Raw genomic sequence first — 12,169 nt, forward strand, 5'->3', positions numbered from 1 at the left:
TTGCTGCAGAAAAATCCATTCCCTGTACGTACCTGGATCAGTCCAGACCCTGGGTTATGTCACCAATCCAGCAGAGGGAGGCAGAGAAAACATTCTAATGACTCTGACGTATACCCTGGAGCACCACCTGCAGCCAATCAGTATTGACGAGTATTTCTCTGTCTCCCAGCAGAGGTGGACGTTCCTAACCCTGCAGTCTGTGGTAGTTTGTTATTTTTTAGTCAGGTAGTTTAGGAGTTAATTTTTTGCAGACTTTCTTTTTCTTTTGAAGAGAGCCTGTTCTTTTCATTTGTTATTTAAAAAAAAAAAAATTGTTTTTCTTCATAGCCATTTCACTGCCTCCCGGGAGGTTGCCAAGTCCTGGGAGGACTATCCCTCCTGGTTTTTGAGGCTGCCGGAGTTGGGAAGGTTTTGAACCCAGCAACCACTCCTGGCAGGGGTGATACCGGGGGGCCCGGCTCACTCACCCTACTTGGTGCAGCTCCTGGAGGCCGTGGCATTTCGGTCAGGTAAAAAAGAAAAAGAAAAATAATTCTTCACAGCTGAATCGTTATTTACTTACCTTTTGGTGTTCGGTGGGCCCGTGCCTTTGTTTTTCGCCGGGGTTTCTTTTAGTTTTTTGGTTTATTTCATACTTTTTATTTCGCACCGTTTTTTCTTTATAATGCCGCAAGGCACGGCCTGCCGCGCTTGTGGAGATGCACGCGTGCGTCTCTCCAGGGAGAGTCTCTGTTCATCCTGTCTCCCCGGGGGGGAAGGCTCATCAAGTTTGCCGATAACAAAAGGGACTCTGCCACTTCGCGCGGCCCCAAAACCTCGGCCCAGCTGCTCTCCTGCCCTGGACTCATTTCGCTGCAGTGCTGGAACTGAGGCACTCCTGTCTACTCTGAGGGTGGCAACACAACAAGCTATTCAGGGTGCTTCTGATCCGCCTCCACTGTCGCCGCAGCCGGCGGTCCCTGGGGGGGACAAGCCGCGCGAAACAGGGCCATATTTATTGGCTGAAAGCCTGGAGGAGATTTCAGATTCTTCTTCCTCTTCTCATGCCTTTTCAGGGGATTTTCTTCATTTTCTTCGCAAAGCTTACAAATCTAAGAAATTTCATAAGACATAAGAGTCTCTCATCTGAACAGAGGTTAAAGCCACGTTCCTCTAAAAGGGCTAGTTCCACGGATTTGGGAGTGGGGTCAGCTCCGAAGCGTCCCCTTCGTCCGGGTCCGGATCAGACAATTTTTTCTTCTTCAGATGATTCTGAGCATGGCTCTTTACCTATCCCGGACAAGTCCTTGCTGGAGGGGGTTTTAAATGAAGACCCTGCTTTGAGTATTAGTTCAGACCCTCATGTTGTGGATGGGGATGACCACAAAGTAGTCCGCCTGTTTAGAAGAGAGGAACTTAGTCCCTTAATTCCAGCAATTTTACTGGAATTGGGTCTCGAGGCTCCAGTGAAGGATTCTCGGATGGGTGGCGTTGACCCAGTGTTGCTTGGCCTTAAAGGTCCCATGACATCATTTCCTTTTCATCTTTCTCTCACTGACCTTATATACCGGGAGTGGGATACTCCTGAGTTGGGGCTTAAGGAAGCACGAGCCATGGAAAAATTGTATCCATTACCTGAGGAAGCTTTGGAAATTTGAAAATTTCCTAAGGTGGATGCCGCTGTTTCAGCCGTCACTAAGAAAACAACTATTCCAGTAACTGGGGCTACGGCTCTTAAAGATCTCCAAGATCGTAAGCTGGAGGTTCAGCTTAAGCGAATTTTTGAGGTTTCTGCTCTTGGTGTGTGGGCGGCCATGTGTAGTAGCTTGGCTTTGCGAGCTGGACTAAGATGGGTCCAGGCTTTACAAAACAATTCTTCCCTCTCTGAAGAGGAAGTTGCTCAGGCTGGTAGACTGGAAGCTACAGTTGCTTATAGTGCAGATGCTTTATATGATCTCATTAGGACCTCGGCTCACTCTATCGTTGCTTCTGTATCGGCTCGCAGACTTCTCTGGTTGAGGAATTGGTCCGCAGACACATCCTCCAAAGCTCAATTAGGGGCTTTACCTTTTAAGGGAAAATTATTATTTGGTAAGGAATTGGAAGATTTAATTTTGTCCCTAGGGGAAAATAAGATTCACAAATTGCCAGAGGACCGTCCTAGACCTAGAAGCTCTTTTTCATCTCGCTCTCATTTTCGGTCTAACAGAAGATTTCGTTCTTCTCGTCCGTCGGTTCCTCCAGCTAAACAGTCTTCAGGTAGACAACAGAATTGGTCTCAGTCCTTTTGTGGCCGCCGCTTTGGTAGACCTGGAACTTCCCAAGTCTCAGGAGGCACAAAGTCTGTCCAATGAGATAAGGCCGGTCCTTTTTCCGGTTCCTGTCATTGGGGGCAGGCTGTCTCTGTTTTACGGAGAATGGGCCAGATGTACGTCGGATCAATGGGTTCTATCCAAGACTCGCTACAGCGTTTAAGCGACCTAGGAGCTATAGTTCCAGTTCCATCGGAACATCGGAAAGGTCGTTATTCAATTTTCTTCGTCGTTCCCAAAAAGGAAGGAACCTTTCGTCCCATTCTCGATCTCAAAAGGGTCAACCATTGTCTAAGGATTCCATAGTTCCAGATGGAGACTCTTCAGTCTGTCATAGCTTCGGTTCACAGAGGAGAATTTCTAGCATCTCTTGACCTCACCGAAGCTTATCTTCATATCTGCATTCGATCCGATCATCAGAAGTTTCTCAGGTTTTGCATTCTAGGGCAACATTATCAATTCAGGGCTCTCCCGTTTGGATTAGCCACAGCTCCCAGAACATTTACCAAGATAATCGATGTGGTGGCCGCTCAACTCAGGAAGGAGGGCCTGTTGGTACATCCGTACCTGGATGACTGGTTGATTCAAGCGAAGTCGGAATCTCTTTGTTATTATACAATCAACAGGGTAATCAGCCTTTTACAGTCTGTAGGCTGGGTGATCAACGAAGACAAGAGTCACCTATTACCTTCCCAATCTCTGGAGATTTTGGGTGCACGGTTCGACACTCTGTTCAAGGGATAGTGTTCCTTCCGGAGCATCACCTTCTCAAGCTTCAATCACAAATTCGAGACTTACAGTCTATATTCCTATTCCTTGTGTGTGGGATTACTTGATAGTTTTAGGTTCAATGACCTCTACTCTGGAGTTGGTTCTCTGGGCCTTTGCGCACATGAGACCACTTCAGTCTGCATTGCTTTCACGCTGGAATCCGGTTTCGGAACTATACCACCTTCCCCTTCTTCTTACAGAGATGGCTCGTTCCAGCCTCGATTGGTGGTTATAGACAGCGAATCTGCAACAATGTGTACCGCTAGAGATTCCGGAATGGACTGTGGTCACTACCAACGCCAGTCTTTCAGGCTGGGGAGCGGTATGTCAGAATACATCTGTTCAGGGTCAGTGGTCCAAAGAGGAAGCGCAGTAGTCGATCAATCTTTTAGAGACCAGAACGGTTCGTTTAGCCTTAATCGCTCTTCAACCTCTCCTTTGCGGGAAGTTGGTACGGGTTCTTTCCGACAATGCGACCACGGTAACGTACATAAACCGTCAGGGAGGAACCCGAAGTTTCCTGGTAGCTCAGGAAGCACAACAGCTGATCGCCTGGGCGGAGCAACATCTGTTCGGCATCGCAGCCTCACACATTGCCGGGGTGGACAACATTCAAGCCGACTTTCTCAGTCTGCATCATCTCGACCCAGGCGAGTGGGAACTGTGCGAGGAAGCCTATTAAATGATATGCAACGGATGGTCCACTCCAGCAATGGATCTCATGGCCACATTTCAGAATTCCAAAGCCCCTCGGTTCTTCAGCCGCAGGAGGGAAAGAGGAGTGGAAGGAGTAGATGCTCTGGTACTTCCTTAGCCAAGGGATGTTCTTCTCTACGTGTTCCCTCCCTGGCCTCTGATCGGCAAGGTTCTGCATCGGATAGAAGTTCAACAAGTCGACATTGTCTTAGTGGCTCCGGAGTGGCCACGCCGTCCGTGGTTCGCGGACCTGGTCAGACTAGCACTGGACGGTCCCCTTCGATTTCGAGATCTTCCGTGCCTTCTGTCTCAGGGTCTGGTTTGTTTGGAAGAGGTCGAATGCTTCTCTCTAGCGGCATGGCTTTTGAGAGGCGTCTGTTAAAGAATAAAGGTTATTCAGATGCTGTAGTGACTACTTTATTGCGTTCTAGAAAACCTTCTACATCTTTGGCTTATGCAAGGGTGTGGAAGTTTTTTGAATCTTGGTGTAATGAGCATCAAGTAGATCCAGTTCACTCTTTTGTATCCAATATTTTATCTTTTTTACAAGATGGATTAGCCAAGGGTTTGTCCTGTAGTTCCTTATGGGTACAAGTGGCAGGGCTTGGATGTTTTCGTGGTAAGGTTCAGGGATTATCCTTGGCTGCGCATCCGGATGTAGCACATTTTCTCAAAGGTGCGCAACATCTACGTCCTCCATTTCGGAATCCTTGTCCTGCTTGGAGTTTGAATTTGGTTCTTAGGGCCCTGTGTTCGGCTCCCTTTGAACCCCTTAATCATGCGACTTTGAAGGATCTCACATTGAAGGTGGTGTTTCTTGTGGCCATTTCTTCAGCTTGTAGAATTTCAGAGTTGCAGGCCTTGTCTTGCAGAGAGCCTTTTCTTAGAATTTCTGATACAGGAATTTCATTACGGACTGTACCATCTTTTTTTACCTAAGGTAGTATCTTCTTTCCATTGAAATCAGTCCATGGAGCTTCCGGCTTTTCCGTGTTTGGATCCTTCCTCTAGGGATCTTAAAAAAATTGGATGTACGACGAGCTCTGTTGCGTTATCTTGAAGTTACAAACAATTTTCGATTGTCTGATCATTTGTTTGTTTTGTGGAGTGGCCCTCGCAAAGGTCATAGTGTTTCAAAGGCTACGATTGCTCGTTGGTTAAAAGAGACAATTCGTTCAGCTTATCTTTTAGCTCATTGTGACCTTCCTGAAGGGTTGAGAGCTCATTCTACTAGGTCACAGGCTACCTCTTGGGCAGAATGTCAGTTTCTCCTCAGGAGATTTGTAAAGCAGCGACTTGGAAGTCGTGGCATACTTTTGCTCGTCATTACCGCTTGGATGTTCACGCTCCAAGTTCGGCAGCCTTCGGAGAGAGTGTTCTCCGAGCAGGACTCTCTGGGTACCACCGTAATTGAATCAGCTCTGGTACATCCCAGGGTCTGGACTGATCCAGGTACGTACAGGGAAAGGAAAATTGGTTCTTACCTGCTAATTTTCGTTCCTGTAGTACCATGGATCAGTCCAGACGCCCACCCTTTATGTCTGTGTATTATATTTATCTTTTCAGAGAGTCCGCTCGTTCACTGTTTGGGTGATTAAACCGCCTTTTCATGCTGTCTATTTTTCTTAATATTTTCTTGTTTATTCCCAAGATTTTTTTGAGGGGATTCTGCTTCCATTTAGGATTTGTGAGTTGGAAATTCATTCTCCTGTTTAGATAGCTAGTTAATATGTTAGTAGTTAAATTTCTGCTTTGATACTGGTCAATACTGATTGGCTGCAGGTGGTGCTCCAGGGTATACGTCAGAGTCATTAGAAAGTTTTCTCTGCCTCCCTCTGCTGGATTGGTGACATAACCCAGGGTCTGGACTGATCCATGGTACTACAGGAACAAAAATTAGCAGGTAAGAACCAATTTTCCTTTTGTCTGTAAGCAAGCAGTCCTTCTAGGAGAGAAAACGACTTGATAAAAGGAAGCGAGGGACAGCACCTGTAGATGCGTTTCTGGTTTCTATCCTTCCATAGTTCTTAGTTAGCTATTTTGCGTTGTAGACATTTGCAGAACCGTGTGTGTGTTGAACTCTGTAACGTAAGTTTAATTAAAGCAATCTATGAAGGAAGGGCAGAACTCTGATAGCTAAGATTGTCTAGCCTACGCTTGAAAGACTGGAGGATTCCTTTGTTGTTTTTCACATGTTGTCATGAATTAAAGTATACCTCCTAGCTTTTAACTTTGTGTCTTGCTGTCTTCAGTGAAGAGTGGCCATCACCCCAGCCAGCCTGTTGCCCTCGGATATATTATATGTGAAGGTAACAGAGTCAAGTAGTGGAAGCTGGATGGCACTTGCCAACTGCGGTTTTATGAAAGAATAATGGTATTTTTTTTTAATGTTAGGAACATAACAGGAACTGATGAACAAGTTCAACAGGCAATGACATCTCTCAAGGATATTGGATTTATTAACTACTATGGAATGCAGAGGTTTGGTACCACAGCTGTACCTACATATCAAGTTGGAAGGTATGTTTCTGTTCATATTGTTGTTTTTACCATTGCTCCTCGCTTACTTAATACCATGTAATATTTCTTGTTTTGTGAATCCAATACAGTAGATAATTTAATATATCATTTATAATTCACCTTATTCGAACAAAGCTGATACGGGGCAGCATACAGTCAGTATCAACAAGAGGAAAGTGAATCTGATCCTTTAGTGGAATTGTACAGTTTTTTCTATAATCCCAGTAACACGTGCTGGGCATGCTCTTTACATTTGTAGAAAGACTTCCTGTTTACTAATATGTACATTAATATGAAATCTTTCTGAAAACATAGCAGATGTACCAAGCATTTCTCATTTGTTTGTTTGAATTTCACTGGAATGTGCATTTGGGATGAGCATGGACCTGTTCTAGTTGATTTCATGAGTAGTAAACCAGGAGGATATGATTCTTATTGCATAGCAGTTTGAGCCATTCTGCCTTTTACTATGTACTTAAAACAGCAGTACTAGCAAAACAAAGTTTTGAAGTTCAATCAGTATTTGGGCTTTGATTCTTTTTTTTTCTCTTTCTTTTGTATTGTTTTTAGGATTTTTTTTTTAGTGGTTTTATTGTTTTTGGCCAGATAGGCTATAAAACTAAACGTTAAAAATGTTGAAATCTATTTAGTCACTTTCAGTAAGTTAAATGGAGGGTTGCTGCTGTGCTGGCCTTCCTCATGCAGGAACTGGATACATTGTTTTTGAACAGTGGGTTTTATTGGCAATTTGAAATGATGATTCTGACTTATATATCAACTGGATATGTCCTTGCATAATAAATTACAAAAATGAATCCCAAGCAGGCATATGAGCATACCATTCCTGAGCCTATCTCCTGAAGCACTGCACAACAGCAACACTTGCTAGCCAGGCTCTGATTCTGGATTTTGGATGCAATGGAGAGAAGGTTATAAAAATGGCAGGAAATCCCAATGTGAAGGAAAGCGTATGGTACTGTATCCCCAGCTGAGGCCAATTCTAACGGAACTGGAAGCCAAAAGGACCAGGAGGGAAGGGGAAGAAGCAAAAAAAAAAAAAAAAAGTCACGAGCATATTCAGGAAAAACCTTTTTTTTTTTTTTGGGTGACTGTAATAAAAGGTGTGCATGTCTCATTCCAAAACGTAAAACACTGTAAAATAAAAGTATATTTGGATAGAACCAAGAGAAACCTAAAGGATAAGTAAGGGCAAAAGAGGAAACCAAGAAAAGACATGGGACCCCTTTCATATTGAAAAGAGCTGCCAAGTTACCCAGTTCCAAGAAGGAGATTTTAGGCCAGTCCTGAGTTTCTGACAATCCCAACCTAATGTGTTCTAGTACCTGCAGTGCTGATTTCAATAGGGAGAATGAGGGACTACAAATACCACCATGCATTGGGATGTAAGTTCAAGACCAGAACTGGCAAAAACAAAAATCTCCCTCCTGGATGTGAGTAACTTGGCAGCACTGTTTACATAGAACTGCTGCTTTTAAATATTGATTTGTCACCCCCCCCCCCAGAGGTCTAGGTAACTATTTGATTGAGTATGGCTAATTAAAGTTATTCAAATTTTGGAATGGCTCAGACTGCCATGTAGTAGAACTCTTAATTGGTCCTTGGTAGTTAGCACACATGAAAGTAGTTACTGGATCATTTTGAAATGTGATAGAAACTAAAGAACTAGAGTGTGGTAAAATAAATATATAAACTCTAGATTGTTCTGACCATGAAGACAGTCAGGCAGATTCTGGTATTTCATCATTTTAGGAAGACCAAACATATGTTTTGTTTTGCTGGATTTTAGAGCGATTCTCCAAAACAGATGGAGCGAGGTGATCGATTTAATATTAAAACCACGACCTGGAGGTTGGTACAATAAGACGAAGATTTAGAGGTCCATATTCAAAAGTATTTAGCTGGCGAGCTCAGAAGTTAGCTGGCTAAATGAATATTTGGCCACTTCTCTGGCTAAATTCTAGCCAGTTAATAAGATAGCCAGCTATCACCTGGATTCATCAAAATGCTATAATAACGCATGGATAATGCCTGTGGTAAGAAAAAGGGGCATTTATGGTAATTTTAGAATTAACGCATCACGCGCTAGCATACACTACCTATGTGTAGCGCTATTGCGGGGCGCAATAAAGTGTTTGAAATAAGAGAGAAAGAGGGAGACTCAAGGCCTTCATAGTAGTCAACTATTTATATCACTATAGGAGGGCCAGCCAATGGCTCGAGGTGAGGTTTTGGTGGTTTAGGGGCCAGTTTTACATGCAGAGTGAGACGTACAAACAGCACAGTACACCTCAGTGAAGATTTGATGGCATTTGGAGTGAAGAAAGTCTCACAAAGGTGAGATTTCTACTATGTTCTCTCACACTAGCGAGGTGTACTGTGCTGTTTGTACGTCTCACTCTGCAAGTAAACCTGGCCCCTAAACCACCACCACCACCTCACCTCAGTCTATTGGCTGGCCCTCCTATAGTGATATAAATAGTTGAATACTGTGAAGGCCTCCCCAGAGTGTGTGTGTGGGTGTGTGTCCCCTCTCCAAGTCCAGAAATGGCCGAAATGCTATTTGCAATATTTATCGCAAATTGTGTTAAGGCCGTTTCGGGCATATCGCGCAGCTTAACTCCAGGAACAACAGTGTAGTTATTTCTGGTGTTAAAAACATGCGATATTGCCCCTCATTTTAATGAATCCCGCCCCTTCAAAAAATTTGCATTTGCGCCCTGTGATAACATAATTATCTCATGAGTTATGGCATTATCATGTGTGTTAACGCCATAATGTATTTTGATGAATGACCCTATAAGTTAGGGGCTTTTCAGGGGTGTAACTGGGAGGAGTTGAGTTAGTTAAATTAGCTGGCTAACTCCAATATTAGCAGATGACTTATCCGGCTAAGTCTGGTCGGGCCAAAGACCTGGCCTAAAGTTAGGTGGCTATAGTTAGCCACCTAACTTTAAGATAGCCCGCTATAATCAATATTGCAGTTTCACTATTGAATATACCTCCAAAGTTAGCCAGATAAGTTTATCTGGCTAACTTTGCTAGCTGGACTGTGTCTGAATATGGACCTCTTAGTTTCTTTATTTTTCTTTCATCAATTAATTTTACATAAATGCTTTAGAAAGATGACACAGGAGTTTGGAAATGCAATACATTTATGTGTTTGTATTTGTTGGATAGCAATTTAGTGTAATCATACACATTTATGTCCTGTGTTAATACCCAATCTAATATTCATATGTGAGAGCATTCCATTTAAGGCTCGGTTTGATTTGGACAAAACACTAATTGTGAGAAAACGTATTTGTAATTTATTGTTGTTCCGATTTACAAAGCTAGCTGAAAGTATCCATTGACTGTTTTCTCACCCATTGTCCGCACTAGTCCTCCTGTAACTGTAAAGTCCATTTCTTTCTCTGTTATCTCACCCCTCCAGAAACACGACTCCAACCCCGACAGCCCCCATCCAGGCACTTTGCAACTCTTTACAGCTTTGAAAGCAAACATCACCATTGTAAAGCAAAATCATTTTTAGCGCATTCTGCACTGACCTAATGAAGGGGGTGTAACTTTCGCAGCCCGTCAAAAATGCATTATATTAGTCCAGTAAAAAAAATTCTGCCTGCAGTTTGTGTGTAGCCAAATGGACTAAAATTGCAGCCTTACTTTTTTTTATACGAGAGAGCCAAAAATGTATCTGTATTGTTGTCATGTGATTGAGTGCTCTACTTTCTTTTAGTGCCATTGGTTTGGCATAGAGTTGTTGGGGGGGGGGGGGATGGTTTCTGCACTTTGAGGTTGCAGATGTTGATCTTCTTGTTATGGTTGCAGCTGAAAAAGGCTACCTTGTGAAATGCAGAGAAGAGTGGGCAAAGACCAGAGATGCAGATGCAGCCCTCAAGAAACTTCCTGTGAAAAGATGTGTGGAGGGGCAGCTCCTGCGAGGACTTTCCAAGTATGGACTGAAAAATATTATCTCAGCATTTGGCCTAGTGAGTGTAACGTGATCGTTTCTGGGGCCGTTTTTCCAAAATTAACTGGGGTTTTACATTGGTTCTTAAGGGATAATAACTGACCATGCAAGATATACTATATTAGAATCTATATTCTAGGTCAATCTTTTTTTTTTTTTTTTTTTTTTTTAATGTGGTTTAGTTTATTTTAACACAACTGATTAAAATTGGGCTATACTGAAATGCCCAGCTGTGATTGGATATTGTATTGTGCAATACTGATTGCCCATTTTAGGGAATGAACAATTTTGACTGAAGGGTTAAAATCTCAGCAAGTTTTATGTTGTGATCTGGGCTCCCAGTAGCCATCTGAAATCCTGCAGGGAACAGTGACATTAAGATAGGGTCCACCCAGGTGCTCAATAACCACACTCTGTGTATTCTGGACAAAAAAATGTATAGCCTTGTAACTGTTTAAACATAACCCATTTTTAATTGGCCAATAAGTAAGGCCTTATTTTCCACCATTCCATTTTTTTGTGGAATACATTATTCTGTGATGACCAATGGGCCACATGACACGTAGGAAGATTCTTCCAGCTGATGAATGCCCCATCATAGCAGCCGGAGCAGTACCCACGAGTCTCCTCTGACTTATGTGCAACATATCAAAACTAGGTTGCTGCAGTATGCCACGTTTCCTGCCAAATAATACAGTAAGAGAAACAAATGAATCAAATCTTGGCAAAGGAAACCAGCAATGGACACCAGCAAATCCCAAGAGTACAAAAATCAAGCTGTGAAGTATCTTGATCCCTTGCCAGTGAAACATAAGACATGTTAGTATTTCAAGTTTTTGAAAGCTTCTCCTCCTCTATTGCTTTTACCACTATAAACTGAAGTAAATCAGGGTGATACACTGTTCCTTATCAGAATGCATCGGCAGCCATCACACGGATTAGATGCACAGAGCAAATTCTCTTTGAGCAAATTAATGGACTCTCTGCTAAATCAGAAGATAGTTCAAAATCTGAAATCCAGTGGCTTGCATGATCCAAGGCAGCATGGTTTTACCAGAGGTAGGTCTTGTCAGACGAAACTGATCAATTCCTTTGATTAGGTGACCAGAGTTAAGATTGGTGTAGTGTTCTTGGATTTCAGTAAAGCCTTTGGTTCTATTCCGCATAAGTGACATAAATAGAGCACCTTTGGTATGAGCCCTAAAGTTGACTGGATTAGAAACTGATTGACTAGAAGGTGACAGAGGGTAATGGTAGATGGAGATCACTCGTCGGAGAAGAGCTTTACTAGCAGTGTGCCGCAGGGATCAATCCTTGGACTGGTTCTTTTCAACGCTTTTGTGAATGACATTGCAAAAGGATTATTGGGAAAGGTTTGTCTTTATGCCAATAATGCCAAAATCTACAACAGGATAGACAGCCAAGGAGGGTTGGAAAACATGAGGAGGCATCTAGAAAGTTAGAGGAAGGATCTAGGGTCTGGCAGCTAAGATTTAATTCTAAAAGAAAATACAGAGTTCCCTGTACGTACCAGGATCAGTCCAGACTGCTGGGTTATGCCTCCCGTCCAGCAGATGGAGTCAGAGAGAAAGTGAAAAGGCACCACCCATATACCCTGGTGCGCCCCCTGCGATCCTTCAGTACATCTCTGACTCCAGCAGATGAGAGAGCATAACCTGCGGTCCTGATCTCCTGAAAAAAAAAAAAAAAAGAGGAGTGAAGTGAGGTTCTCTTTCCAGGTTTGGTTTAAGTTATCTGGTGAACTCCTGTGACTAGAACAAAGTAGAATCTGAAGTAGGAGCCGTAGCAGGCAAGGCAGGACTTTGCCCTGGAGCCTTTTCCTGGAGTGCATTTCTGCCCTGCCCAGTGAGAGGAGGGGGGGAGTATTCATCGGTGGGCC

The 12,169-nt window shown here is 43.2% G+C and overlaps 1 protein-coding gene across 1 annotated transcript in view; it reads left to right on the plus strand.

Moving 5' to 3' along the window:
• PUS7 (pseudouridine synthase 7) overlaps positions 1 to 12,169 on the plus strand; it is a 68,720-nt gene that overhangs the window by 30,696 nt on the left and 25,855 nt on the right. The window contains exons 9-11 of the mRNA XM_029615035.1: positions 6,153 to 6,278; positions 8,086 to 8,147; positions 10,128 to 10,288. Coding sequence (XP_029470895.1) covers positions 6,153 to 6,278; positions 8,086 to 8,147; positions 10,128 to 10,288 — 349 coding nt within the window. The remainder of the gene's footprint in view (positions 1 to 6,152; positions 6,279 to 8,085; positions 8,148 to 10,127; positions 10,289 to 12,169) is intronic.

The sequence above is a fragment of the Rhinatrema bivittatum genome, chromosome 9 (assembly GCF_901001135.1).
Source record: "Rhinatrema bivittatum chromosome 9, aRhiBiv1.1, whole genome shotgun sequence".
NCBI lineage: Eukaryota > Metazoa > Chordata > Amphibia > Gymnophiona > Rhinatrematidae > Rhinatrema > Rhinatrema bivittatum.